Below are 26,096 nucleotides of genomic sequence, written 5' to 3'. Positions count from 1 at the left end.
GACAAGAGTCGCTTCAGCTCAGAGACGTTTTTGGGTCCGTTGACTGTCAGGTACGTCTCTCTGACGTCTGCCCTTTCCGCGTTGAGAAACACAAACTCGGCCGTCCTCGTCACCAGGGACGCGCGGGTTTCCCCTTTGGCCGTGTCATTGAACAGGAGCTGGGCTACGCTGTGGAATCCGCAGTAACCATCCGAAGGAACCTCGATCACATCGAGGTCGTGTAGCCTCGCGTAGGCGCGGAGCGAGCCCGCTCTGTGATTCGGTCCACTCTCGAACAGAAGTTCGATTGGAGTCGTGTGCGGCGGCAGGCCCCTCAGCTGCCACGATGATCCGTCGCATTCCAGAAAGCCCTGCACCCACGAGTTCCCGTGATGGCTGTTGCAAATGTGAAAGAAGGTCCCCTGCGAGCAGACCGTGACGTTGCGCCCGAACAAACCTGCCGCAATGGAGACGACGGGCAGAAACTGTTCCGGCGCTGCGTACAAGTCGCCGCACAGGGCCTTTATGTCTTTGCAGGGCCCTAGGCCTGAGATAGAATTTCTATCGATGATCTTCGAGGCCAAGTGTACAACAACCGCGAGGGCTTCCACCGTCAGGGGAGCCGAGTCCGACTCTCGGCGTCCATACGCGCCGACGAACATCAGCCAGAGCGCTTCCGCCAGGGTTTTGCACGGGCGAGACGCCGAGCTGCATACGGCAGGTTCTGAGCTCGGCACGGCGTCCCTGCGCGTCTTGGCGAAAGTCGTATTCCACACGTTCGTCAGGCAAGGCTTTCTCAGACTCGGAACCGAGCTCACCCCGACAAAACCCGGCCATTCGTTCGCGTCCGCGGTTTCGCTGGGAAAAACCTTTTGGTGCGCAAAGCCGAGACTATCCGGAGAGTCCACCACCAGCAGCGTTTCCAGCGTCGACCGAGGGCAGTCACGCTGCGCGAGTGCCGCGCTCGGAACGTCTTGATCTCCGGAGGCGACCGGGGGGTCTCGAGGGGCGCTCTCAGAGCAGGTCGCAACTCGTTCCGTCCCGTCTGCAGTGCCTGGATGGCGAGCGGTCGAATCGACGTACTGGTTCCCTGGTTCCACCTCGTTTTCCCAGCAATCTGGGTCGCTCTGAACAGACATGCTCTCCAGGTCGCGCGTCGCGCAACTGAGGATAGGACCCCAGTCGTCGTCGCTCTCGCTCAGAGACAGGAGGCAGCCGTGCCAGGGGTCTGAGGCTCGAGCGTCGAGGCTCGCCGGAGGAGCCGCGACGGGCCGCTCGTCGCCGCGATCTAAGGCGCCTCTCAGGCTGCTGCGAATCCCGTGGGCAATGTCGCCCAGGTAGGCGTAAGGCGGGTCGTCCGGAGACGACTCCGCGTTGCCTAGGCGGGCAGCGAACCACGAGTCCCGTGCCTCGATCGCGCTCTTCACCGTACCGGGAACGACGTTCAGGGCCATGAAGAAAGGCAGCTGAGCCGTGAGCTCGGGCACGTACAGCTGTGCCGCGCGCAGCACAGTTCGAGCATCGAGCAATCCCTCAAACACAATCAGCATGGCACTCACGATGCTGCGGTCGTTGTACCCGCGGACAGAGTAGCGGCAAGACGGGTCTGGGCCGACGTCGTCCTCTCCCCAGTCTCCTGTCGTGGCACGTCGGTCGATCTTCAGTTCCATGGCCGCACGCAAGTGCCTGTCTGCGTCTGTTCCTCCCGGGTTGCGAGCCAGAACCTCGAGAGCGCTGGGACGAGAGTGCAGAGCGTTACCGTACACCAGCACGTACCACGCGGCAAAGTACAACAGACCCGCCACGGTGACTCTCACCGCGGACCGGCCGTCCGCCTCTACTCCTCGCCGACCCCGCTCTACTCCTCCAAGGTGACGAGGCGCAGAGAGTCTCAACCCGCTGGCCGCGAACGATAGCGCCAGGGTGGAATTCACAAGCGCGTCGGGTAAGCTTTCCCCTTCGGCCGCGAAGCACGGCAAAACGCCTCTCGCCAAAGCCTCTTGCATCGCCTCCTTTTCGCTCTCACTCGTCAACCCTGCGCGCGTCAAGAGGTCCAGGGGGCCCTCGAAATAACGTTCGTAATGCTCGCGCTCCACAGCGACCCACCCTCCGGAGGCGGTGGGCAGAGGCGAGTCTGGTCGCACGAAGTCCTTCACCCGTCGCCATCCTCGCGCCAACGTTTCTAGCGCGTAAGCTGGACTCGGAGACGCGGGCAGAGCCAGGGCCTTGAACAGCTTGTGGCAGGACCTTGTGGGGTTGACAAACACAGGCCAGAACAAGCTGGCGTCAGCCCTGAGCGAGCTGGGTCGAGGCACTTTTAGGCACAGACGGTCGAGAGCGCACGGCGACACTTTGGGAAAGTGAAGCGCTATGGCGGCCGCTATCGCTTCGGGATCCTGAGCCCGGGCCTCGGTGTGACTGGGGATCTCCGCCAGGGCGACCGGGGTCCCGGAACCCGAGCTACGGAATATCCTCGGCGCAGGGAGCTCGTACAGCACTTCTCCGGCGGGGGGGACCCGCATGTCCCGCTCCTCGAGGCGATCCCTCGGGTCGAGCCCAGGAGAGACGAAGCCGGTGTTCAGCGCTGCCGTCTCAAACAGTCTGGGGTCCGGCGACACGCTCGTCGTCAGGATGCCTTCTCCCCGGGCGTCCTGATCGTCGAGGAGCATGGGGAGATGATCGTTTGCGTACTGCACCACGATCTTTTCCAAATCCAGCGAGCCGTTTCGCTCGTAGGTTTGAAACGCGACGCAGTGCGCGGCCACCGAAAAAGCCCAAGCGTCCATCGCAGCAGCCCCTCCGTGCTGGCGCGTCTCGCAGGCCGGCAAATCCTCTTCTCCTTCCCCGTTCCCTCCTTCTTCTCCTCGTCTGGGGATTTCTCCTTCTCCTCCACCCCCATCTTCTGATTCTGCGAAGTTTTCCGATAAGCAGCAGGCGCCCGAAAGGTCCGTCGCAGGGAACGCGGCTTGCTTCTCGAGCGGAAGGAGGGAATGAACGACCCAGCACAGTTGAATCACGGCCTCGTTGCGGACCAGCCAGTCGCGTTCCCGAGAAGCCTCGACCGCAGCGCACTCCATGAGAAATGCGCAATGGGTAAAAATCACCCGACGGCACTCGGAGCACGACAGCTCCAGCATGGAGCTTTCGCAGCGCCGCACCGCCTGCACAGCGGACCAAGGGGTGTATCCACAGAGCCTCATCTCCCTCACAATGGTCCGAGCCACGACGCCAAGGTCCTTCGCCTCCCCCGGCTTGCAACAAGGACAAGTCGGGTGGCCCACGAACCTCATCTCACTGTCTGGAGAGCGCGGGACCTCGCGAGCGTCGTAGAACTCCTGAGCCCAGCCCGGTTTCAGTTCGTTGCAGGTGCCACAGTTCCGTTTGCGCATAACGAGCCAGTCAGATCTCAAGATCTTGTGAAGAACCGGCGCGAAAGCCACGTCGACGAAAAAGGGCCCGAACATCTCAATCCCGACGGTTGCGTGTTCGCCCCGCCTGAGCCACTTGCTGGCGAGATGCAGCAGGCCATCGTCATTTTTCTGCTCGAGCACAAATCGTTTCAGGTCGGGCAGGTGACAGCAGACGTGAGCTGCGCTTCGCAACCGGCCGAGTGCCGCCGCACACTGGTCCACCTCTGACAGCCAGGTTCCGTATTCCGCCGCGTCTCTCAGGTGGACGCTGCCTCGGATCGAGGCGAGGCAGTTCCGCACCGCGTAGTAAAGCGCAGCCTCGTCCCTGTCCTCAGGGCAGACGCCGCGACCGTCCCTTGTCTCATGCGAAAGCACGTAGGGGACCATGCTGCCGGAAGAAGCCTCCTCGAAAGTGACCGGCCTGACCGAAATGGAAGCCGGGACCCCGTCAGATTCCTGGTGCGCTGGCTGGTACACCAATGCCCTGCGCAGGGAGCGCGCGGAGGAGCAATGCGGACAAGAGTCAATCAGACCGTCAGGTTCAGCGTCGACACCGCCGATCGTCAAGTAATCGCAGTCGACGTCCATGGTGAGGGGGATGGCGAGTTCGGCCCGTCGCCCTCCGCGTTAAGTATCTTACCGCGTCCCGTCCCACCCCCGTACGCGCACCTTCAGAACGCGGAGTAGGAGCTGGCGGCCTCGAGCTGGCGTATCGACGCTCGGGCCTCCGCGAGCTCGCCGCGTGCCCTGCTCAGGCTGAGCTCCAGAGAACCTTCGTTCCTCACGACCTTTCTCAACTGAGAGATCAGCAGGGATCTCTCGTAAAGCAGGCTCTTGACGGAGATGTCGCCGATGCCGATTAGGCTCTCGAGAACCGCCAGGTCGCTCCTGATGTCAAAGTAGGCATCGTTCGAGTGAAAATCCCAGCTCCACATGCCGGAGCCCGCCTCGTCGAGACGCTCGCGCACGTTCTCCACGTGCCCTATGAGGACCCTGTCCCGACCCTCTGAGCTCTGAGGTCTGGCTCTGGACAGTTCGAGGTCCAGCATCCTGAGCGTCCGGGCGCACTCGTCCCCGACGCGCCTGGGCACCAGCGAAGATGCCTTGACGAGCAAGCGACCCACATACGCTCTCGCCTCGCTCCACGGCTCACCGTGGCTCACCCCGGGCCTGTCCCGCACGATTTCCACAAACTCCAGTGGCGTGACATCCCTGGAAATCTTGGCGCACATCCCCCTCCACACCTCCATGTACCTCACGTACAGGTCGGTGTAGCGCTCCAGGATCATCCGCAGCGCCTCGCCGTCCGTGTAGCAGGAGTTCAGCGCTTCGCACACGGTCGCCGCCGCCGCAGACTCTCGACAGGACTCTCGACAGGACTCTCCCCGCCTGGATTCCCCGAGCGCGCGCTCGTGAGTCCTCCTCGCAGAGAGGCGGACCATTTCTCGGACCAGGTTGTTACGGCCCAGCGCGGCCTGAACCATGAAGTGCAGGCGTTCGTCGCCCGTGTCGACCCTGAGCTCGGGATACCTCTCCAGCACGGTCCTGAAGCCCAACATGAGCTCGGACACCGTTTTCGTGTAGCAGCCCAAGGTCCTTCTGTAGCTCTCAGCAGCGGACTTGCAGTGGGCGTCGTAGGCTTCGCACTTGAGGCACCGGGCGGGCCCGCACGGAGGATCTCCCGGACCGAGGCGTCCGTCGCTCAGAGAGTCTTCGAGCCAGCGTCTTTCCCGTCTCACGGGTACCCAGGAAATGCTGTATTCGCGTTCGTCCCCGGGTTCGCCCTCGGGTTCGCCTTCGCTTCCTTGAGAGAGCACAGACATGCTCTCTTCGCTTTCGCAGCGCCTCAAGTTCACTAAGGACCTCTCGGACGGAGAATCCAGATCGAACGACTCGTCCTCTGTGTTCATTTCGACCTCCTCCGGTGCGGACCATCCGGTTCTGCTCTCTCTGCGCTCCCCTCCGCTAGTCTCACGCTCCGTTCGTTCGATCTTCCTCCAAGCGGCAGCCCTTTCCTCATACCTCCGAAACGCAGACTCCACGGCCTGGAACAGCGTCGTGCGCTGCGATCCGCCAGCATGTCCGGCGGCCCGGCTCCACGCGGAGCAGAAAGATGGGGCCGCGCCCGTGTCCATGGGGTAGAAGCGTTCGAGAGCAGCTCCCTCGAAGCCCGTTCGCCTCCGAAAATTTCGGGAGGAGGCCGTTCGGGGCCCCCCGTCCGCATGTGTGATAAGTACATCCGCTACGTGTACGCATGCCTCCGCGCCGGCAAGGCAGAACTCTCGGAAGACGAGCTGGCCTACCTGTTTGGGACGCGGGGCCGAAACCTGCGAGCCCGCCTCCATCCGCAGTGGCTCGAGGGCTACCGGTCGAGGTGCCGCGACGCGTACGAGCGGGAACGTCGGCGGCGCCTGCGGCCGAGCCCCCTGAGCATCTCGAACGCTTCGTCGCTCTACGCTGCGAGGCTGGGCGACGGTGCGCTGGTCACCGCCGACACGGAAGGGAGAGTGCTGAGCATCCAGCGATTCGCGGAGCCTCGTCCTCCCAGGAGGCTGCGGCCTGCAGACACGGCGTTCGCCGTGTTCAGGGAGACCCTGTCCGTGTTCTCGGACGTGGCCTTCAGGGAGCTCGCAGGCGGAGGGGCAGAGCCCGCTTTGGTGATCTCGACGCGCTCAGAGATCGAATCGGGCGGCTCTTCCCACTGGTGGCCAGAAACGAGCGTGGGCTACGAGGTCGAGGAGAGGGACGTGAGCGGAGCCGAGGTCGTCTCCGGTATCATCTACGCTTCAGACGGCCTGTCGCTCTACCAGGCAGTGTCTTCTTGGGAGGCTCGTGTTTGCCTCGTCTTCTCGCCCGGCTGCCGAGATGAGGTCGTCCGCACGCTGTGCGCCCTGGCGTTGGGCGACTGCGGGCTCGGGACGCGGTTCGCCCTGCGATGCGTACTTCCAGGAGAAGCCAACTGCGCGTTGGACCTGAGGGACCTGGAGCCGACCCATCCTTGGTTCCCGGGGCCTGCGCGAGGCCCAGGGGCCAGCAGGAGGCAGGGCTTTCTTTTTTTTTTTTTTTTTTTTTTTTTTTTTTTTTTTTTTTTTTTTTTTTTTTTTTTTTTAACTTGTCCTGTCCAACAACTGGGCAGTCAGATGAGAGCTGAGGGCCTCTTGGGTTGGACATATTTTACTTTAACAAGAGGGGTTATTAATCTTCAGACAAACCAAAGGTATGCCTGAATAAACCCCTTTTGTAATTGAGGCCAACCTTTATTAATTTCAAACATGTCTGAAAATCTTTGGTGTTGGACCGGACGGAAAAGGAAAGAGGGGAAGAAGAGAGAGGGACGCCAGAGAGAGGGGGGGGCAGGAGGGTGAAAACAGGAGGGGAAGGGGGGTAAGACCATGAAGCAGCATAAAGCAACAAGTTTACTGGTTGTTAATCATTACGGTAAGGTTCAAATGTAGTACAAAAAGGGCGGAGCCTGTCCACACACACACTCAAATGTTATAAACACACCTGTTAGTTGCAAAAATGTCCACCTGTCGACATGTACACAAAACAGATAGTGTTCACACGCATACTTATGCCTTAAATCCAACTAATGTGAAATATTTCAGTCATTCAGTCATGCAAACTGTTAGTACAAAGGTGAGCTAACACCTGTGCCCAGGTGAGTGTTTATGTTCTTCTAAAATGGATGGTGGAACGTGAAAAGAAGGAGGGAGAGTGCCCAGCCATCCCCACCCCAAGACCCCCACCGCACCAGCAGCGGCAGCCGGAATCCCCCCAACGCCACACGGGAACCGACAGGGAACAACCACCGCCCGGGCGACCAAGCCCGCCACCCAGGCCAGGGCCAGCAGGGCCGCCGCAAGGCCCCCAGGGCCAGAGAGCAGGGAGGCACGGAGGGAAAGAGAGCGCCGCCCCAGCCCGACCAGGAGAGCAGCCCCCCCGCCGCGCCGGGAGAACCCAACGCAGGGCCCCACCGGAGAAGGACGCCCACAGCCCCAGACGAGCACCCCACCACCACCCAGGAGTTCCGGGCATCCCCCCGCCCCAACCCCAGGTACGAGCCAGGACCCCCCAAGGGAGACCCGCTCTGCACTCCAGGCAGCCATCCGCCCGGCCCACGGTTGGTCCAGGGAAGAGCGAGGCAGGGGCCCGCCGCCCCCGCCCAGGAGGGGGGAACCCCGGGGAAAAAGGAGGGCCCACAAGGGGTGTTGTAAATATGGCCCGACCAGGCTCGGCCACAGTTGGAAATTTGGCGGGGCCCAGCACTCAGGAGCGAGGACCAGAACCCACCCCCCAGGGACACGAACACCCCCGGCTCAGATGTAATGTGAACCCCCCCACCGCGCGGAGAGAGCACCGCCGGGCCCAGGAAGCCGGCACCCCGGGGACACGGCCGCCGCTGCAAAGGGGCCCAGACCCCCCACCAGGGAAGAGGCAGGGGACAGATGGTCCCAGGTCCCACCTTCCTTGCAAAATGTGTGTGCGTGTATGTGTGTTTGAGAGAGTGTGTGTGTGCATGTGTGTGCGTTTATGTTGGGATGTATATATTGAGGGGGGAGGGGTGTATGTACTAAGGGGGGGTGCAGTTAAAATTGGCGGGTAGGGCACTAAGGGGACATCTCCTGATTACTCACAGTGACGTCCCCTCACCCTCCCCACCAAGGGGCCCTAAATGTCTAAGGTGCGGTTAAAATTGGCGGGTAGGGTGCTAGGAGGACATCTGCTGCTTGCTGGCAGTGATGTCCAAGCACCCCCCCTACCAAGGGCCCTACATGTCTAAGGTGCAAATAAAACCGAAAGAGGGGGGGCCCACTCCATACGGCAACCATAGGAGGGGGGCCACTGCCTTGTAACCCCCCCCCCAAGGCCCATCGCAGGCTAAGCCCCCCACCCCCTCATCCTATTATGAGGTTATATGAGGAAGGGGGTAAGTTGGGGACAGCTGATAGACTGTCCCCCGGTGGTCAAACAGCCGTCCCCCGCCCCCCCCCCAACAAGGGGGCCAGGCCCACCCAGCCCAGGGGCCCCACCCCCGGAGGCGCCGACACCCCAGGCCCAGCACCACCCCCCCCACACAGAGAGAGAGGAGCCAGAAAGCGTTGGCCCCCCCCGGAGCAAGCCCCGGCCCCCACCCCCAAACGCCGGCCCTAGAAGAGCTCTGGTCAGGCCTCGACGGGGCCGAGGCAGCCAACCGGCCGGGGAAACCGCCGATGGCCTCAGCGGAGACCCCGACCCGTCAACCCCCCCTGCCCCGTATCAATAGTGGCCCCCCCCCCTCCCCCAGAATGCCCCCCCACAGGACAGGGCCGACAAGACCCCCCACCCCACCCCCCTCCAGACCCCGCAGCCGAAGCGGATGACACCCGGAGCGACCGGGGGCCCCAAGAGGGTTGTCCCGTCCCGCCCCAGAGCCAGGGAAGGGCCGATCCCAGCCCCAGGTGTAGATGGGAAGCCCATCCAGCGCCGCTGGGCCCCCCCCCCCGGGCAGCGCCCCCCGCCAACCCCCCCCAGCACAGGCAAAGGGACCACCCCCCCAAGCCAAGCCAGACCACCACCCCACCCCCCCACCACGCACCCCCACACCCAAGCCCAGAGGACCACGCAGCGCCCCAGCCCGCCCCACCCAGGCGCCGGACCCGACCCCCCGACCAACGGAGCCCCCACCACCCCCCGCCAGGCCCCGGAGGCCCCGACCCCCACCCCGGCCTACGGCAGAAGGGCAAGGAGCAGCGACGACCAGGCCCCCCCCACCCCCTAAGTCATGGAGTTAGCCATGGGAGACCAGAGAGACTGAATTCTTTCAAAGTTACTTGAACCTTGGGCTGACATTTTTTCCAAGCTGATATGATCAAGCAGCAGATTTCTGTGTTGACTTATATTTATATTTTTCTTGCTTTTCCAATTTATTAAAATAGTTTTTTTAGCAATGCAAAGAGTTATGAAAATGATAGAACCTAATCCTCCTTCAACATCGATGGCACTCATGTCACCAAGCACACAAAGTGACGGTGAAGCTGTGATTGAAACCTTAAGCCAGACTGATAGATCGGCACATACCTGCTGCCAGAGAGCCTGGACAGGCGTGCAGAACCATAGTGCATGCATGTAATTATCGGGTAGATTATTATCACAGTGCTGACAAATGTCTGAGTTACTGAGACCCATCTTGAACATCCTCTGTCCAGTGTAGTAAATTCTGTGAAGAGTTTTGAAATGGATTAGCTGCAGATTTGGACTTTTTGTCATTTTAAAGGTGTTTAGACAAAGTTCTGACCAGAAGCTTTCATCTGTGCTGATGCTCAAATCTGCATCCCATTTTGTTGTCGGAAGTGAAATATTGTTATCTAAATTACATAAAAGTTTGTATATTTTGGAGAGAGTTTTATTCATTGAGAAATTGATCAGAGTGGTAACTACATCTGGTAGCTTTAAATCGTTGTCTCTGTATTTAAACTTTTTAGTAATAATTGATTTAAGTTGCTGATATTCCAAGAAGTTATATATTCCATGTTTGTCTTGAAGTTCCTGGGGAGTTATGAATCTTCTATCAATAATTATGTGCTCTAGTTGTTTTATGCCCCCTGCTTGCCAGGCTGGGAAGTGGATAATTTTTTTGTTTATGAGGATGTCCGGGTTGTTCCAGATTGGTGTCATGTTACACGGTTGAATTGATGATTTTGATATTTTGAGAAATTCCCACCAGGCTGTTAAAGTGGCATTTATATTAATACTTTTGAAACAATCCTGTTTTTTAACTATTTGGCTAATAAATGGAAGATCTGACAGGTTGATCTTTCCACATAGCGCCTGTTCCAAGTCTAGCCATGAGTTGGTTTCTGGATTATTTTTTAACCATTTTAAGATATATTGTAATCTATTTGCAAGAAAGTAATTGTGGAAGTTAGGTAATTCTAATCCTCCACAGCTTTTTGCAGATTTTAAAGTTTTTAGACTAATTCTTGCAGGTTTATTGTTCCATAAAAAGCTTGATATGGATGAGTCTAATGTTTTGAACCATTTTAATGGCGGTTGTGTGGGAATCATTGAGAAGAGATAATTAACTTTGGGTAAGATTTTCATTTTTACCGTGGCTACCTTGCCCATAAGGGACAAAGGCAGGTTGGTCCAGCGTGTTAGATCGTCCTGTATGTTTTTCAGTAATGGGGTGTAGTTTAGCTGCACCAGTTCTGATATTTTGGGGGAAAAATAAATACCTAGATATTTTATATTGCCTGATTTAACTGGTATTGTGAGTCCTTGCTCCGCGTTACTGTTCAGTGGTAATAAAACAGATTTATTCCAATTAATGGAATAGTCTGATATAGAAGAGAATTCATTAATGATTGTTGCCGTTTCATTTACAGAATGTATATTACTTAAAAACAGTAATATGTCATCTGCATAGAGACTAATTTTATGATGGCTGTGTTTGGTTTTAATTCCTTTAATACTCTCATTCTGTCTTATTGCTGCGGCTAGAGGCTCGATAAATATTGCAAAAAGAGAGGGGGAGAGTGGGCAACCCTGTCTAGTTCCTCTTCCAAGAAAAAACCTATTGGAAGTCTGTTTATTAGTTCTAACTGATGCATTGGGGTTGTGATATAATATTTTGATCCAATTGATGAATGATTCTCCAAACCCAAACTTATGGAGGGCAGCAATGAGGAACTTCCAATTTACTCTATCAAAGGCTTTTTCAGCATCCAATGATAGTATGGTCATTTCCTGGTTTTTGATGGTGGCAAAGTCTATTATGTTAACGAGTCTGCGGACATTGTCATCCGAGTGTCTGCCTTTGATGAATCCAGTTTGATCAAAGTGAATTATGTGAGGAGTGACTTTTTCTATTCTCTGTGCTAGTGCTTTGCAGATAATTTTTACATCTGCATTAATTAAAGAAATGGGGCGATAGCTGGAAGGACTCGTGGGGTCTTTGTCTGGTTTTAGAAGAAGGATAATGTTGGCAGAGTTCATGTTAGGTGGTAGAGATTGGCTTTCATTGATGAATTTTACCGTTTTATAAAACGTTGGTGCCAGTTGTTCCCAGAATTCCTTATAAAACTCTGCAGGAAAGCCGTCGGGTCCTGGTGCAGGAGGCAGGGCTTTCGACTGGAACTCGACGGAGCGGCCGAAACTCGCCGCGGCGCGGTCTCCGACCTTTCGGCTCTGAGGGAGGTGATCTCCACGCCACTTGCGTTCTCCGTGCTCGCCGAGAACGACCACGTTGCCGTGCTGAGACACCTTCTCAGGGACGCTCTGGTGATTGTGCCCAAGTCGAGTCCGAACTCCAGGAGGTGCGCGGGCCGCGAGGACACCTCAGGTGTGAGCGGACGCGGGACGAGGACAGCGCGGGAAACCCGGGGGGCTGAAAGCGAGAGTAGATGGAGGTCAGCTTCGGAAGGCCCGAGCGGACGGCTCACCGAATGGTTTCCCAGCGGGCACTCTGTGCTGGAGATCGAGACAGGCGCGCCAGGGGCGCCCCGCCTGCTGATATCCTCGCCGAAGGTCGTCCGAGGGAACTCTAGATCACCGTCTGCAAGCAGGACGCCCGCGTTGCGTGTCTCCAGGACCCCTCGGTACAGCGGTGTCATGCCGCAGGGCTTCAGGTCAGAGGCGTACCTCTTCGATCGGGCCGTGTGTCTGATCCCCGGGGGCATGGACGTGATCGCTCCTCCTCAGCTCGACGGCGCGAGCTGCGCGGCAGTGCTGTACGCGCTGGAAGTCTTTGTGAGGCTGGCGGGCCCAGACGTACCGACGAGCCTATGGTTCTCGGGGCCCTTGGAGTGGACAGAGGCGCGGGCACTGGTCCTTTCTTACCTACGCATGGAAAACGCGGGCTTCGAACGAGGTTCCAGGGAAAGCAGCATTTGCTTCGAGGCGAGCGACTGCTCCATCCTGCCAAAGCTCAGGCAGATCGTGTCAGATCACGTGCTGAGCACCGGCCCTCGCCTCGCGAATCTAGGGCCGTCTGCATCGCCTGAGCGCCCGATGCACGAGGGTTTGGAGGGAGACCTGGCGCTGCTAAGGGGCACCCCGAGACGGCCGCCGCTCTCGGACGCCCGGGGCATCGACGAGGCTGATCCGCGTGTCCGCATAGATTTTCAGCCGACCAGCGAGGCGTGCGAGAGGACAGGCCACCTCGTACTTTTCGGGAGGGGGATCGGGCCGAGCTCTCGTTTCAAGTGGATTACGATAGGCATACGCACGCTGGGGACCGCCGACTTGAACATAATGAGGGTCTGCGGGGTGTTTCACTCGAGACGCGGTCGCCACAGGGCCATCCTGAAGATTCCCGACACGCAGGGCGTGCGCCCGGGCTACCGCGCGTCAGGCGGCGCCCATCGCACGAGGCTCACCGACGACTTGTGCGCGATCGGCGCCTCCCCGAGGATCCCGCCGCCCGAAACGCACGACTGCTACTTTCAGCTGAATTACGCCCCGGAGACGGGGAGGGAACGCATCTGGAGCCGTTCCGGCCCCGAGCTCGAGTGTTCCCCGCTCGCAGCAGAAGCAGCGTCCGGCCTGGAACGGGCCGTGCGCAGCGATCAGGCCAGGGGTTACGAAGAGCGCAGGCTGTCGCGCATTTTCAGATCTTCCCGCCGGACGGCCGGGCGTTGCGAGCTGGAGCTGGCCGTAGACGAGCCTTTCATCCGAGGGCCGTGTGGAGGAGAGCCACCGCACGCGCATTCGTGGCTCAGGTCGCCGGCGGGAGACAGACCGTGCCGAGGCGCCATCGGGGACGGAGAGTTCTTCCCCACGGTCGAGGTGGCGAGGGACGAGAAAGAATCGAGCGGGAGCATCTCAGAGGACGCCCTCTCCCGTCCCCTGCGCGAATACAACCTGAACCTGACGGCGAACCCGCGCCCTAAGCGATTCGCGCTGGAGAGGGCTGACAGGTGCCCCGGAGAGTGCGGCTCCGCGTACGAAGCCTGCCTGGACGAGGCTGTGATGCTGGGCCACTGTGCGAGAGTCCTGGCGACGAAGGGGGCAGAGAAGGACTTTGACGTGAGCGCCTGCCTGACCCGCTTCTACAGAGCCGTGCACCCTTGCGTGCCAGAGATGAGCAGAGGCGACGTGATGCTCGACTACGAGTTCGTCCTGCACGGACGGGGCCTTCTGCCCCCGGCGCACGCTCTCCTGGGCCACCTGGCCGAGAGCTGCAGACTGACCTGCCACCCGTCCTGCAAGCTGTTCACGCTGAGCAGGCACAGGGGCGCGTCCGCCTGGACCAGAGGAACGGACGCAGAGTTTCGCCACGCTCGCAGCCTCAGGGTCAACACGATCGGAGCCTTCCTCTGCTCCCGGGACCACAGGCTGGCTCCGCTCCTGGCCAGGTGCTGCGAACCCAGACCCCTGAGCGCTTCCGAGCTCTGCCCCGGGAGCCAGCTGCTGCCTCGGGGGGACGAGGAAGACCTCCTCCTGAGGGCGTACTCTGACACTCTGGGACCCGCGCTGGTGTTCGAGAGGGTCCAGCGCTTCCCGGGCAGAATCTCGACGAGCCTGGGGGACTGGAGCTTCCTCAGGCTAGCTAGCGAAGGGGCCTCGAGGCACGAGTCGACGGCGTCTTCCAGACGCCCCGGCGTGTCCGTGATAGACGGGCACACGGTGGCGTTCGCTTCGGAGTCTCCCCTGTTCTACCTGAGGGGCAAAGGCCCGTTGGTTCAGAGGCTGGAGTCCGTGGCCGTGGTCGTGGAGAGCTGTTCGCTGTTCCGGACCGACGCTCTGACGAACGAAGACCCCGCGTGGCCCGTTCCCGATCCCCTCGAGGCCAGGGCGCGCATCAAGTGCCTGGACAAGGCGTCCGCCATCGACAAGATGTTCATGCGTCGGGGGCGCAGGGATCCGTTGGAAGGCTACGCCGCGAGCGAGAGCTCCTGGAAAAGGCTGAAGAACGCTCTGTGGACTTTCGCCAAAGTCCCAGCCGAGACCTCGTGCCCGAGCGACTGGGAGCGAGACTATCCGGTGTCCCGGAGCTCCAGGTCCGCAGGTCCGGAAGGCGCAGGGGTCAAGATCGTCAGATGGTTCTGCGGGGCTCCCCCGGAAGCGTTCGCGCACCACGGCCGCCCAGGCGAGGGCCTCGGGCGCGTGGAGACGGAAGACGGGCACGCCAGGGCCCTGAATCCGAGAGAGTGGAGAGGCTTCGACGCGCTGCGATCGCGCGTTTTGACGTGCCCCTCGGAAAGAAAGTGGACCAGGGGTCTCTGCGTCGTCACGAATAGAGGCACCAGTAGGTTTCAGCGCGACTCTCGCGTGCCCATCTCCAGCTTGATCGAAATAGCGGAGCCCGGGAGGTGGTTCGCGAAGCCGGTTCCCGAGGACGACGGCTGCGAGCGGGAGGCCGACGACGATGATGAGCTCGAGAGCCGGACCTCACGGGCCGAGGTGAGCTCGGCCCGGGAGTTCGCGGACGCGCTCGCGAGAGCCATGCTCTCGGGAGACACTCACGCGGAGCTGGAGATCAGATGCTCGCGACGCGGACTGTACGGTTACCTGCAGCGCGCGGTGGCTTGGTTCGCGGGAGCCACGGGCCCCTTCAGGAGTCGCACCGTGACCGTGTACACCCCGGAGGCAGACTCGCAGACTTTCGCCTGTCGCTGGACCCACGCGCTGCCCAGGGACTTGGACGCGCTGATGAGCAGAAGGACGGGGTACCTGGTGTCGCGTCCGGGCGTAGACGGCGCGCGGGAGGACGACGCTATTGCGCTACTGGTCGAAAGGTCCAAAGGGGTCATACCGGTGAAACACTCTGGCAACTTGGTGCTGCATTCCGAGCCCAGGACCCTAAGGGCCGCAGCGATCCGGGGCGATCCCGGCCTGCACGTGCTCGTCAGCGCACCCGAGGACGCCGAACCATTGGAGGAGCAGCAGGAGACTCTGCGAATGCGCAACGAAAATTCCCTCAGGGCCTTCTGCGAGATGAAAGGAGTGCCTCGGGGTGTACGAGGCCCCGAGACCTGGAAGGGCCCCTCGCCGTGGTCAAAGAGATACCCGGGATCGTTTTGCGCGAAGGTGGCCGAGCTGAAGTTCAGGTGGGAGTCGGGAACCGAAGAGCCTCTCGAAGCGCCGGCTCGAGGACCTTGCGAATGGCTTCCCCGTCTACGTTCGAGCCCTCCGAGATGGCAGAGGAGCCTAGACGGTCGACTCGTGCTCAAGAGAGACAGGTTTTGGCATTCGGTGGACACAAAGGCGTCGCTCGTCGAGATGAGGCGCCGAGCTGCCTCCCTGACGCTAAATGCAGAAGCGGAAAATGCACAGGTGCAGACCGAGAGAGCTGAAAACGATGAAGACGAACGGGTAGAAGAGGAGGAGGATGAAGAAGAAGAAGAAGACCAAGATCTAGAAGGGGAAGCTGTGGATGAAGGAGAAGGAGACCCTGCGGTACCAACGCCCGCGCCCGTGAGAGTAAAGTGCGACTTTCGAGAGAGAGGCCTTTCGAGTATCCTCACGTTGAACTCTCGACTGGAAATCGAATTGGTTCCAGACGTCCCTGCCGTGGAGGGCCACGTTTTTTTCGCACCCGCTCCCAACCCGGCCTGGAAAAGGCATTTCGATCTGACGGAAAGAGGCAAGCTCGTACGCTATTACAGACCCTGTTCGTTTTCACCCCTGACGTATCACGTTCACACCGTTTTGACGTTCGGCTGCGGCCTCAGGCCAGTGTTTGAGCACGGATCGGCAGACCCGGCGGGGGATAAGATCTTGGACCTGGTCCTTTGCGCTCTGGCGCTGGGCGACGTGCTATCGACGGACGCGCCCCCGGGACGGTTCGGTGTCACGCTGGTGGTGCGCGGAGGCAGAGGGGAGATGCTGAAGCGCGCCCGAGAGCTCTCCCGTTGCGTGATCGTGACAAAGGCAGGGGCCTACGAGTTCGAAGAACTGCCTGAGAGATTGGACCGCGAGTTGGCCGCATCGCCGTCCTCGTCGAGCTACGGGGCGCGACCCGTCTACGGCGAACCCAGGCGGTTCCTCTCAGAGAGCGGAGCGGCCACGTTCGCTCAACTAACAACCCTCTGGCCTCAGGCGGGGCTCAGGTCAGACGTGAAGCACCCGTCGTGTTCGGGGGACCCGCGATGGATAGGACTCATGGTTTGTCTGGCCGAGTGGCAAGGTCACCGGCTCGTCGCGAACGCGCTGGTTCCGGGCGCCCTGGAAGCCCTGATGGCTCCAGAGATGAAGCGAGAGCCGTGACGGCTCAGAGGTCCGTGGCCGAGCTGTACGACAGAGCCTGTGCGGCGCGCCTGCTGGGCCACGCGGACGCAACGCTGCTAGAATTCGCGAGGACTTTCTCTGAGCCCCGCACGGCCGCCTCGACCCCAGCGGACCCGGGCGGAGAGCGAGTGAACGAGTTCACCCTGTGGCTCGCGGTGCGAGGCATAGAAGAAGGAGAAGCCATCGCCAGGCGGCCGGGCCAGCCCCTCACGTTCTCCGAAGCCCTGGAGGTGTACGCGAGGCTGAGCAGGGAGTTCGGTACAATCTCGACCGAAGAGTTGTTGCTCGCGCTGGACTCTCTCAGGGACTTTTTCGCGTTGGTGCTGCGCTACCCAATGATTCCGAGGCTGGTCGCAGACACCAAGGAGTGCCCTGAGTGCTACTTCGAAACCGACATTACCCTGGACACTTGGGAAGAAACCAGGAGAATGTTTTCCTGCTGCCACTTCACGCTGAGGCACGAGGGCGCGGAGCCCCCCGTCGACCCGGACTCTGCCGCGTTGGCCGCGCTGGACTTGGGCAACAGCGAAGGCTTCGGGGAGGTGGCCGGGGCCAGGCCGAGCGGAGGCGCGTTTCCCGGGACGGAGCGGACCGCGGAAGGTACGGGTGGTGGCCCGAGGTCCGTGAGGTTCCTCGAGCAGCTGGAGTCGATCAAGCGGCGGGACGAGATGGACAAACAGATAGCCCTAGGGAAAGAAGTGGTTCATCAGCTCCGATCGTACGTGCGCACGCTGGAGGAGCTGGAAGCCCCGAGGTACCTGAGCACCCATCCCGTGCGCTGGCTGCACCGCTTTTACGGTTCGCTGAACAGGAGCCGAGAAAGGGCCAGGCTCCTGGCGACGTGTTGCCCTGACCCGGCGAGGGAGGACTATCGCACGCGAGCGGGCCTCGAGGTGGAGCAGCTCAAGCTCTCTTTGGCCTCCGTTGCCTCAACGGGTACCAACGACAAACTGCTTTCATACGTGTGCATGGCCTCGCTGGACCCTGTCCGCAGATACACGGACAGGTACAACGGGACGGCCGAGAGGATCGTTCTGTTCAAGCACCTGGTGGCGTCGGGGCTGTCGGTGGAGACCTCGTGGAGCCTGGTGAGGAGCGTGTCTCGGGTAGCAAAGGTTCCGCTGATCGGAGCGACTTTGAGCGAGGGAGTGGACAGACAGCTAAAACACACGACAAGACCCACGCCCTATAACAGAAAGATCGCTTCTCTGGTCTGGCTGTTCGCTCACATCACATCGTACTGCACACTGCGCAAGCTTCCTCATGGATACGTGCTCATGGGAGACTCACCCGAGGAACTGTCTCGGGACGGGATCTACGTGTTTGATGACGACCACGTTGGATTCAGGCTGTCTGCGAGAGGACAAAGAGGATCGGACTCGGCCCAACCCGTGGCATCAGCCCACGTGCCATTCGAGCGCATCGCGGAACTGCTTGCGATGCGAGATCGCGTTTGTGAGATTTTTCGCCGATAGGCTGGCGAGGGCCAACCCAGAAAGCTCGTACGACGCTTTGGTGCGATTCGGACACGCGCCGTTGACCGCCGTGGTCAACCTCCAGTGGAAGAGGGAGGCGCTGCAGAAGCTCAAATCGGATCGTGCTCTGCGATTCTTAGAGCTGCCTCTGGAGAGCGCGGCCCTACGGGAGCAGGATGCGTCCGGCCACGTGGAGACGAGAGAGGCGAAACGCGCGAGGCGCAAGGGGGTGGAATGGAAGAGACCTCTGTGCTCCAAGCGAAAGAAAGGGAGGAAACTGAAAGAGAAGAGATATGGGGATGTCTAAGGCCCTCCTGTGTCTTTGTGCTGCTGTGTAACGTTTGCGAGTTGCTGGTTCTATGGTTGTTGTTTTGTTTTGTTTTTTGTTTCGTTGTCTTTCGTTTCATCGTTTCTTTGTATCATTGGGGTGACATGGTTGGGAAAATAAAGCCGATACACCAAACCTGAATTTGAACAAGCGCTGTTTTTTTTTTCCATTCTTTTCTTAAGGGGGGATGAAGGGGTAGAAAAGATGGCAAGGCATGCAAACCAACACATCAGACACATTTTCGTTGGAGATTTTATTGAAGGTAGCGTAGGTACAACACAGCAGAGAAACAACAGCCACGAGGTACAATGTTCAGTGTGAGATGCGAAGACATCGGACGAAAGGTAGCATGTCGTCATCCCACGCGGATTTGTCTGGATCGGTGCGACGAGGGCGACTCGCCGCTCACGCGGATTCTCTTCTCCTCGACCCTGCCTCTGTGGACCTCGTAAAAGCCCGCCGGAGAGGGCATCCCCCTTTTGCCTCGGGAGCGGCCTCGGAGCGCGTTTCCATTTTCTCCGAGAGAGGCTCGGATGGGCTCGCGGCCCCTACTGTGGCCGGGAGGCATATCAGCTCGCTGTTCTGACCCGATAGCGAAACGTAGTCGTCCAAGGCGGCCCTCACGACCAGTGGCAGGAGTCTACCCGGGTCGGTGTCGGCGAGCGCTCTCTGAAACTGAGGCCGTTTCACGTGCAGGTGGACGTTGGTAGAGAGCATGGACCACTGGTTGTGCCTGGCGAGGGTCTTGTCGAAAAACATGAGCACCAGGGTCCTGTTGTCGAACATTTCGCTCAGCACGGCGAGTTTTAAGTAAGGGAAGAAGCAAAGAGAGGCCATGATCACCAGAGTGTAAAAGCCGTCTCTCCTCGAGTGCTTGTCGCTTTGCTTGTTCACCATTTTCTTCACGAAGCGCTTGATCCTGGCTTCGGGTGAGCAGAAAAGGGTGGACACGGCGGCTGCGCTTTTGAGAGTGGCGTCCCTCACCGTTCCCAGATCTCCTAGGTCTGCTCGGACCCGCTCGCCGACGGTCCGGAACTCGATGCAGCCCGCGAGCCTGAACACTCGAGAGGTCCATCGGCAGCGCTGCGACGGGACTTGACCCTCCCCGCGCTCAACGGTCCGGTACTCTTCTGCGAATTCCCGCGTGAGGATGGTGGAGAAAAGTGCAATCATGGCCGGCAGGCAGGATTTCAGCACCCGCGCCGATACGCCGCACTGGTCTTCGACCCACGGACCTCCGCGAGGTCCGCCCGTCCGCGGGTCAACTTCCAATGCTCCGTAGCCCACCGTCGCCTCCGTCCCAGAGTACCAGGGCCCCCTGAAGTCAGGGTCCTCCCTGCGAAATGCGGCTAGCCCCACCACGGGGCAGGAAAATTCCCCCGACGCCGAGGCGTAAGAGACCCGGGCGGCCATAGCCCGCACGAGGGCGCAGTTGAATCCCGAGCACGAGTGCTTGCTGAGGTGCGCTGAGCATACGTAACAGCCCGGGATGTATCGGTCGTCGAAAGCGCATTCCTCCTCCACGCAGTGGCTCACCCACTGCGGATCGTCTATTAATTCTGAAGGCCAGCGGTCCATCGGCGCTTCCCTTAGCGTCTCTCGATTCTCCTCCTCTCCCTTCGTATTTCCCTTAGCGTCTCTCGATTCTCCTCCTCTCCCTTCGTATTTCCTTTCTCTGTGTTCTTCTCCTTTCCCTTTTCTTTGTTCCTTATCAATTTTTATTGCCTCTCTTCACAGGCGAGCAGGGGACAGAGCGCCGACCTCATCCTGGTGGACGAAGTAGGCTTCGTGAATTCCAAGGTGCTTCTGGCCGTCCTGCCCAACATCGCGTTCAGAGGACGGAAACAGGTTCACATCACCAGCCACGTCAACAACACGCCTTGGCTGAACAAGGTCGCGGACATCCGCGACGACCGGGGAGGCCCTGCTTACCACGTGGTGTCTCAGAGTTTCAAATGCGCAATGTGATCCGGGGCTCACCTGCTGCTGCCTCGGCGTCTACTGCCCGCAACACATTTCGGTGGACGGGCAGCTCAAGGAGCTCATGAACATGGTCTCACCCAAGGGTTTCGAGAGCGAGGTCACAGGCAGCAGCAGCACTTCGTCCGAAGACATCAAGACCGACACCACAGTCCCGTTCGAGGCTTCCGTCATCAACAGGTTCCTGTCCAACAACTGTTGGGCCCTGGAAGACGTGGCCCGATCGATCGTGACCAGGGCTTACTTGTGTCTGGACCCAACCTTCGGGGGAGGTTCCAGGTCCTGCGCCGGAGTTTGTTGCGCCGTGGAGATCGCTGGAGGCAAGCTAGTGGTAGGTCTCCCGCCCACGATCGGCGCCTCCCTCCTCTGTCCCCCCTAAACCGGACACCAGAAGATCTCTAAAAACGTACCCGTAATCGGGAGCCGGCCCGGGAAGAGCTCGCTCCTCGGGCCCGGGCTTCACGTCCATCAGGGTGCAGATGTACGCGCTTACGCGGTTCTCGTCCTGCACGCTGAGGGAGGTCTCCGCATCTGGCACGGAGCACGAGATGAGCTCCAGGGCCTGTTCCCAGACCCCGCACTTGCAACTCCCCGCGCTATGCCCCGACAGCTCCATCAGCCAGCCCGTAATGGCGAGCGCCACCACCGTGTGCAGAGAGGCCACGTTCCGGGAGCTGGCCTTTACCAGGGCCAGGTACTTAAGGGGCCCGCCGCGCACAGACTCTGCAGAGGCGAAGGCAGAGAGAACCATCTCCTCATGCCCACGCCACTCATGCTGGCTCATGCAATCGTGCACAAAACGTCTCGGCACGCTGTTTCCGAGGGCAAGGGTCACTGCCTCCGAAAGCTCCACAGGGACGCGCGGGGCCGAAGCCAGAGCTTGTCGCCCCGAGTGCTCGTTCCTCGAACTCAGCACGTAATGAGAGACGAGCGAGTCTGTCACCAGTATTCTCGCGGGCGAGAACGACACCACCTGACTGTACGCCGTCCTCAGTTGCCCGATGTCCATCTCGACGAACAGGTCCATGTTGCGGCGGAACGAAGCGAGGGCTACCATGAACTCGTACCGGGAGAGCAGCAGCTCCCACGGCATGCGCATGAGGCTCAAGAGTTGTCTTCGAGCCCTGCGGCACGCGGGACAGAAAGACATGTTGACAAAGCGTAACCTTCGTCTTACTCGAAGGGTGATATTGCAACAAGTGATGATGATGATGATAATGATGACGATGATGATGATTAAGAAGCGGAATGTGATCGTGTTGAGCAGCCAGCGGTTTCCTATGTGCAATTCGTTTTTCGCCACAAAGTACCTAAACCTGCTTTCTCCCCCGTCTCTTTGCAGATCATGTCACTGGACGAGCTGGAGATACGTGACCTAGATCAAGTCACCAGGGTGTACGCGGCCCTTTTGAGCGCTCACGTCAGGCTGCTCAAAGTCCTTTTGCCCTCAGCGCACTGGAAAGAGGTGCCGGTGGTTGTGGTGTTTGAGCAAAACACCTACGTGAACGCGCTGGCCGACCTGAAGGAGCTGCTCGAACACGCTCTGGCACGCGCTGGCTTCAGGGTTCTCTTTTACAGCAAGTGGTCCCAGGTCAACTCCAGGTACATGCTGGGGAAACACGTCAGTGCCAAGACCAAACTGGCCATGGTGCTCAGCACCGTGTCCGCCATAGAGAGGGACGATCTGGGCTACTGCGAGTGCGTCATGTCCCTCGGCTGGGCCGTGCTGGCCGAGGCTGTGGGGAAGGGCAGAGCCGTGGAAGCCACCCTGGGCGTCTCTCGGGGCGCCGGCTCCAGCACGAGAACCGGCTCCTCCATGGCCGTGCACATGTACAGGAGGTCGAGGAGCGGTATCAATTTGGCCACGGACGCGACCGCTCGAGCTCTGGAGATCCGAGACACCATCTCCCTACCCGACAGCAGGTTGGCCGACAGGTTGCACGCAGAGCACGGGAAGCGGCTCTTGGGCAAACTGAGGGAGGAAATGGCTGCCGTCTCGATCAAGGAGTCAGCCAAGGGCGGCGGGGGGACCGTGGTCACCGGAGGCAAAAAGTCCAAGGGGGGCGAATACACCAGGGACGACGTGCTCTCCGCGTTTCTGCTCCTTTGCCACACAAGAGACGAGATTCACGGGGGAGAGAGCTCCGTGAGAATATGCGGAGAGGTTCATTGTACGTGAAATGCAGCTGTGTTTTGTTTTGTTTCACCTCAATAAAATGAAAAGGGAAAAGGCTCAAACGCTTGCTGTTGCCGGTGGTCACGTTTCTTTATTTCATTTTATGTCCCCCATTTCAAACTCCCGGCGTTAGGGTTTCGAACCCATGCTCCCCCTAAACCTTTCACTGCACGAGCGTCGGGAGCTCTCGACAAACCCAAGCACACTGGTTATCAGATAGCAGAACCTTTATTGAGTCTCATAAGATAAAGATGGTAGCGAAAATGTGAACAGACACACACACAGCAAGCAGAACTTCAATCGTCGTCTTCAAACACGACGCCTTTAGGCTCAGAGAAGAGGGGGAAGGAACCCGGATCGAACCAGTATCCTTCTTCGTCGATGGCCAGGCCCAGTCCTCGCATGTGGTCTACAACGTCTGGGTGGTGCCACCGGAGTGCTGGGTCGTAGCGATCATAATTTTCTATGCTGCTGTCTTCCTCATCGTCATCGGAGGAGCTGTAGATCTCGCTTCCCGATGAATCGGACGGGGGCTCGAAATCGATCCGCGGCTCTGCGATCCCAGGGTTCGACGAGAGCTGGAGGTAAAGGACGCTGTCCGGTTCGGCCTCGGTCTCCTCAAGGCCCGAATCGCCGTCATGCTCCGAGCGGGCCATCTCTCTGGGCGAGAATCCGGGAACAACACCGTCTCCTTCGGGACTGCGGGCCGTGGTGAACGATTCAGTGTCCGTTGTGACCGTGAAGGACGATGCCCTGGTGCGCGTCACATCCGAGGAGTACAAGTCTTGTTCTGGAGTGGTTGACATTGCTGCAGTGGCGGATGGGCTTGTTGTATCAGACTGCTTTCGTGTGAGTGTACGCTCCAGAAACAGACAAGTAGACAAGACCGAGGCTTCGTCTCTTCGCTCTTATGCTGCTTATGGGCTCAAGTAGACGGGAAAGGCTCGTCCGACCTCGTTCATCTCCACGGAACATAGACCGGAGCTCTGAGGTGTAAAGTGGTTCCGATGAAAATGGGTAGAAAATGAAATAAAATTAAAAAAAAAATTATTACACACACTCTAAATTTCTAAATTCAGCCCCGTTGCCTTGCGCTTGTACGGGTGCTTGCTGCGACGCTCAGGACTTGTTATCTCGGCAGCCCCACGCGTATCCATCCTCTTCGCTGTCGTACTCCGATGGACCTTTCGAATCCGTGACTTCCTCGTCACCACAATAGATCGAACGGATTCCCCTGGCGAAGAGGCGCTCCACGGGTTTCAGGTCTCGACGGACTGGAGGGGGGAAGCCAGGCCAGCGTCTTTCGGATGGGTCGAGGTCCCAGTTAGCCAGACTCGGGCTGACGGGGCGAGCGGCATGGCGGTGCTGGACTTTCACACGATCCGTTGCCCCGAGCCTGAGGTTGCCAAAGCTTTCCCGCAAGCGGTCTCGCTCATCGCCACTCTCGTCGTCCTCGGTCGATCGGTCGCCATCCTCGCATCTCCGCCCCGAGTTCAACCACCCCCCGGCCCTTCGATAGTCCCCGACGTCCGGGATCGTCTCTCCCTGGGGCCGGCTGTCTTTCTCGCGCTCCAAGAGCTTGCGTATCACTTCGTAGTCGTGCCGCGACGCCTCGTTCTCATCCTCGTTGTCCTCCTTCCCCACCACCTCGTCCTCCCGTTCGTCCTGTTCGGAAATCGTGTCCTTCACGCACAGCTTTATCACGTCTTCCGCCGACTCCCCCAATATTCTGGACTCGGATTTCGAGTAGGCGTACCACCCGGCCCCGTCCGGGCGCTTGCGCACCTGGTACTGGACCGTGCAATCTCTGCCTCGCACCCACACGTCGCACGCAGCTTGCTTGAAGACCACGCGGTAGCTGCCAAAGCGGGTGCTGAGCATGGACCTAATCGTTTCTTCCTTGTCTTCGAACTTGGGAGGGTCCATGTCTTCGGTGGAGCGAGAGCTGATCACGGCGGCCTTCGCGGGTCAGCGTCCAGGGTTAATGAGCGGCGGTTTCTGCGCCCAAAAGACCTGCCATGCTCAACAGTCGGAGAGAAAGAAAGCGCAGGCGAACGCCAATCTCGCGAACCGACTGTCGCGCAGCCTGACGGAGAGGCTCAGCTCCGAAAACTCTTCTCGAACCAGCCACCTCGCCCCGAGGAGATCCACTCTGCGCCAGAGCTCATCCAGAGCCGGGTCCCCCTCCACCAAGGCGAAATACGTGTCGTAAAGAGGTGCGAGGATCGAGAGCAACTCCTGACCAGAACGTATCTCTTGAGCGGAGACGTCGCATTCCTCGACGGGGGCCTTACGATTCTGGGGAGGTGCGGAAGCGAGGCCGCCGCTTTGCTTCTCCACGGGCAAAGGGTACCTGGCATACAGGTTGTAGAAGCGGCCTCGGCTCAGGCGGCACGCGTCCCCGCAAAGCCCGATCAAGGCTGAGTGCGCAGCGCTCGAGTCCTCGGTGAGCCGGGAGCACAGCTCGGGCTGCACTTCCCAGAGAGCCAGGGCGTCCGTGAGATTTCGGTGCCTCAGCAGAGACAACTTGGCGTCTTCGAAAGGCGAGTCGACGACGACCAACCTTCCGTCGGTGGTGAGCCAGAAAGATTTCATCCCGAAGACGTCCGAGAGCCTTCCCTCGCAGCAGAATTCGGGATCGCCGTCTCCTGACATCATTACGCGGTTGAAGCGAACTCTTTCGAGATCTGTTAAAACTCCCGGCAGGCACGCGTCTCTCGGTCGCGCCGCATCGCTGACGGGAATCCCAGAGAAGAGCCAGCAGTACCTGAAGTGGATTTTGAGCGGCAGCACAAACTCGCTCACGGCGGCCTTGCAGGGACGTCTTTCTGCGTCGCGGGTTCGGCGAGCCCAGGCACTGTGCGCGATGAGCTCCGCCGGACACAGCGCCTCACCCGCTGCCCTCTCCTCGAGCAGCGAGCTCACGCGTGGACCTGGGCCATTGCGCCTAGCGCGCCCTGGCCTGTCGAGAGCCCCGTGGAGAGCTCTGTCACCAGACCCTGATGACATCCTTTGGTTGCGAAGAGAAATCGTGCGCGATCCCGTGCCTGGCTCCAGGCCGCCGGTGCCTTTGGCTGTGGCTGTGGACTGCGTACGGCTCAGGCTCTACAAGGATCAGGTCGAGGAGGAGAGCAGGCGCTCGGAACGGGAGAGGGTCTCGGAATACAACCGGCTGATGACAGACCGAGTGGCGCAAGCCGTCTTGATTCGCGAGCTGGGTTTGGAAGGCGCGAAGGCGAGGGTGCGCGAGATACGGGCCTCTGGAAATCTAGAAGGGGACGCCTCCGATCGCCTCATGTATCGATTTCGGCGCATGGTAGAACGGGTGTTTGAATATTTCCAAACGAACGGCATGCGCATGGAGCCCTTTCAGATGGAGCTCTTGAGAGGAGTCGTGCTGGGCGTCACCGAGGCACAGTTCGGAGACGAGCTCTTCAGGCACAAGCACGCCCTGCTGAGCACGCTGAACCTCGCGCCTCTTGGTTCCGAGAGCTACGATTACCAGGACCCGGCGCGCAGCCACCTGCACGAAGTGG

General features: G+C 59.6%; 1 protein-coding gene across 2 annotated transcripts in view; it reads left to right on the top strand.

Annotated features, from left to right (window-relative positions):
• The window catches only part of LOC144987816 (uncharacterized), a 33,615-nt gene extending 10,993 nt beyond the window's left edge, over positions 1-22,622 (top strand). Inside the window, exons 2-3 of one of the 2 annotated variants that reach the window (XM_078937282.1) lie at positions 20,142-20,715; positions 21,727-22,622. In XM_078937282.1, the coding sequence (XP_078793408.1) occupies positions 20,449-20,715; positions 21,727-22,563 (1,104 nt within the window). In that variant the 5' untranslated portion in view covers positions 20,142-20,448 and the 3' untranslated portion in view covers positions 22,564-22,622. Of the gene's footprint in view, positions 1-19,897; positions 20,716-21,726 lie in introns of those variants that run through there. The other variant, XM_078937281.1, reaches the window with a different exon arrangement.
• The last annotated feature ends 3,474 nt before the right edge of the window (positions 22,623-26,096 follow it).

This window comes from Oryzias latipes, chromosome 19 (genome assembly GCF_053564925.1).
Source record: "Oryzias latipes strain Hd-rR chromosome 19, Olatipes_Hd-rR_3.1".
NCBI lineage: Eukaryota > Metazoa > Chordata > Actinopteri > Beloniformes > Adrianichthyidae > Oryzias > Oryzias latipes.
Note: the sequence above shows the minus strand (reverse complement) of the source record. Positions and strands in the feature narration are given on the sequence as shown.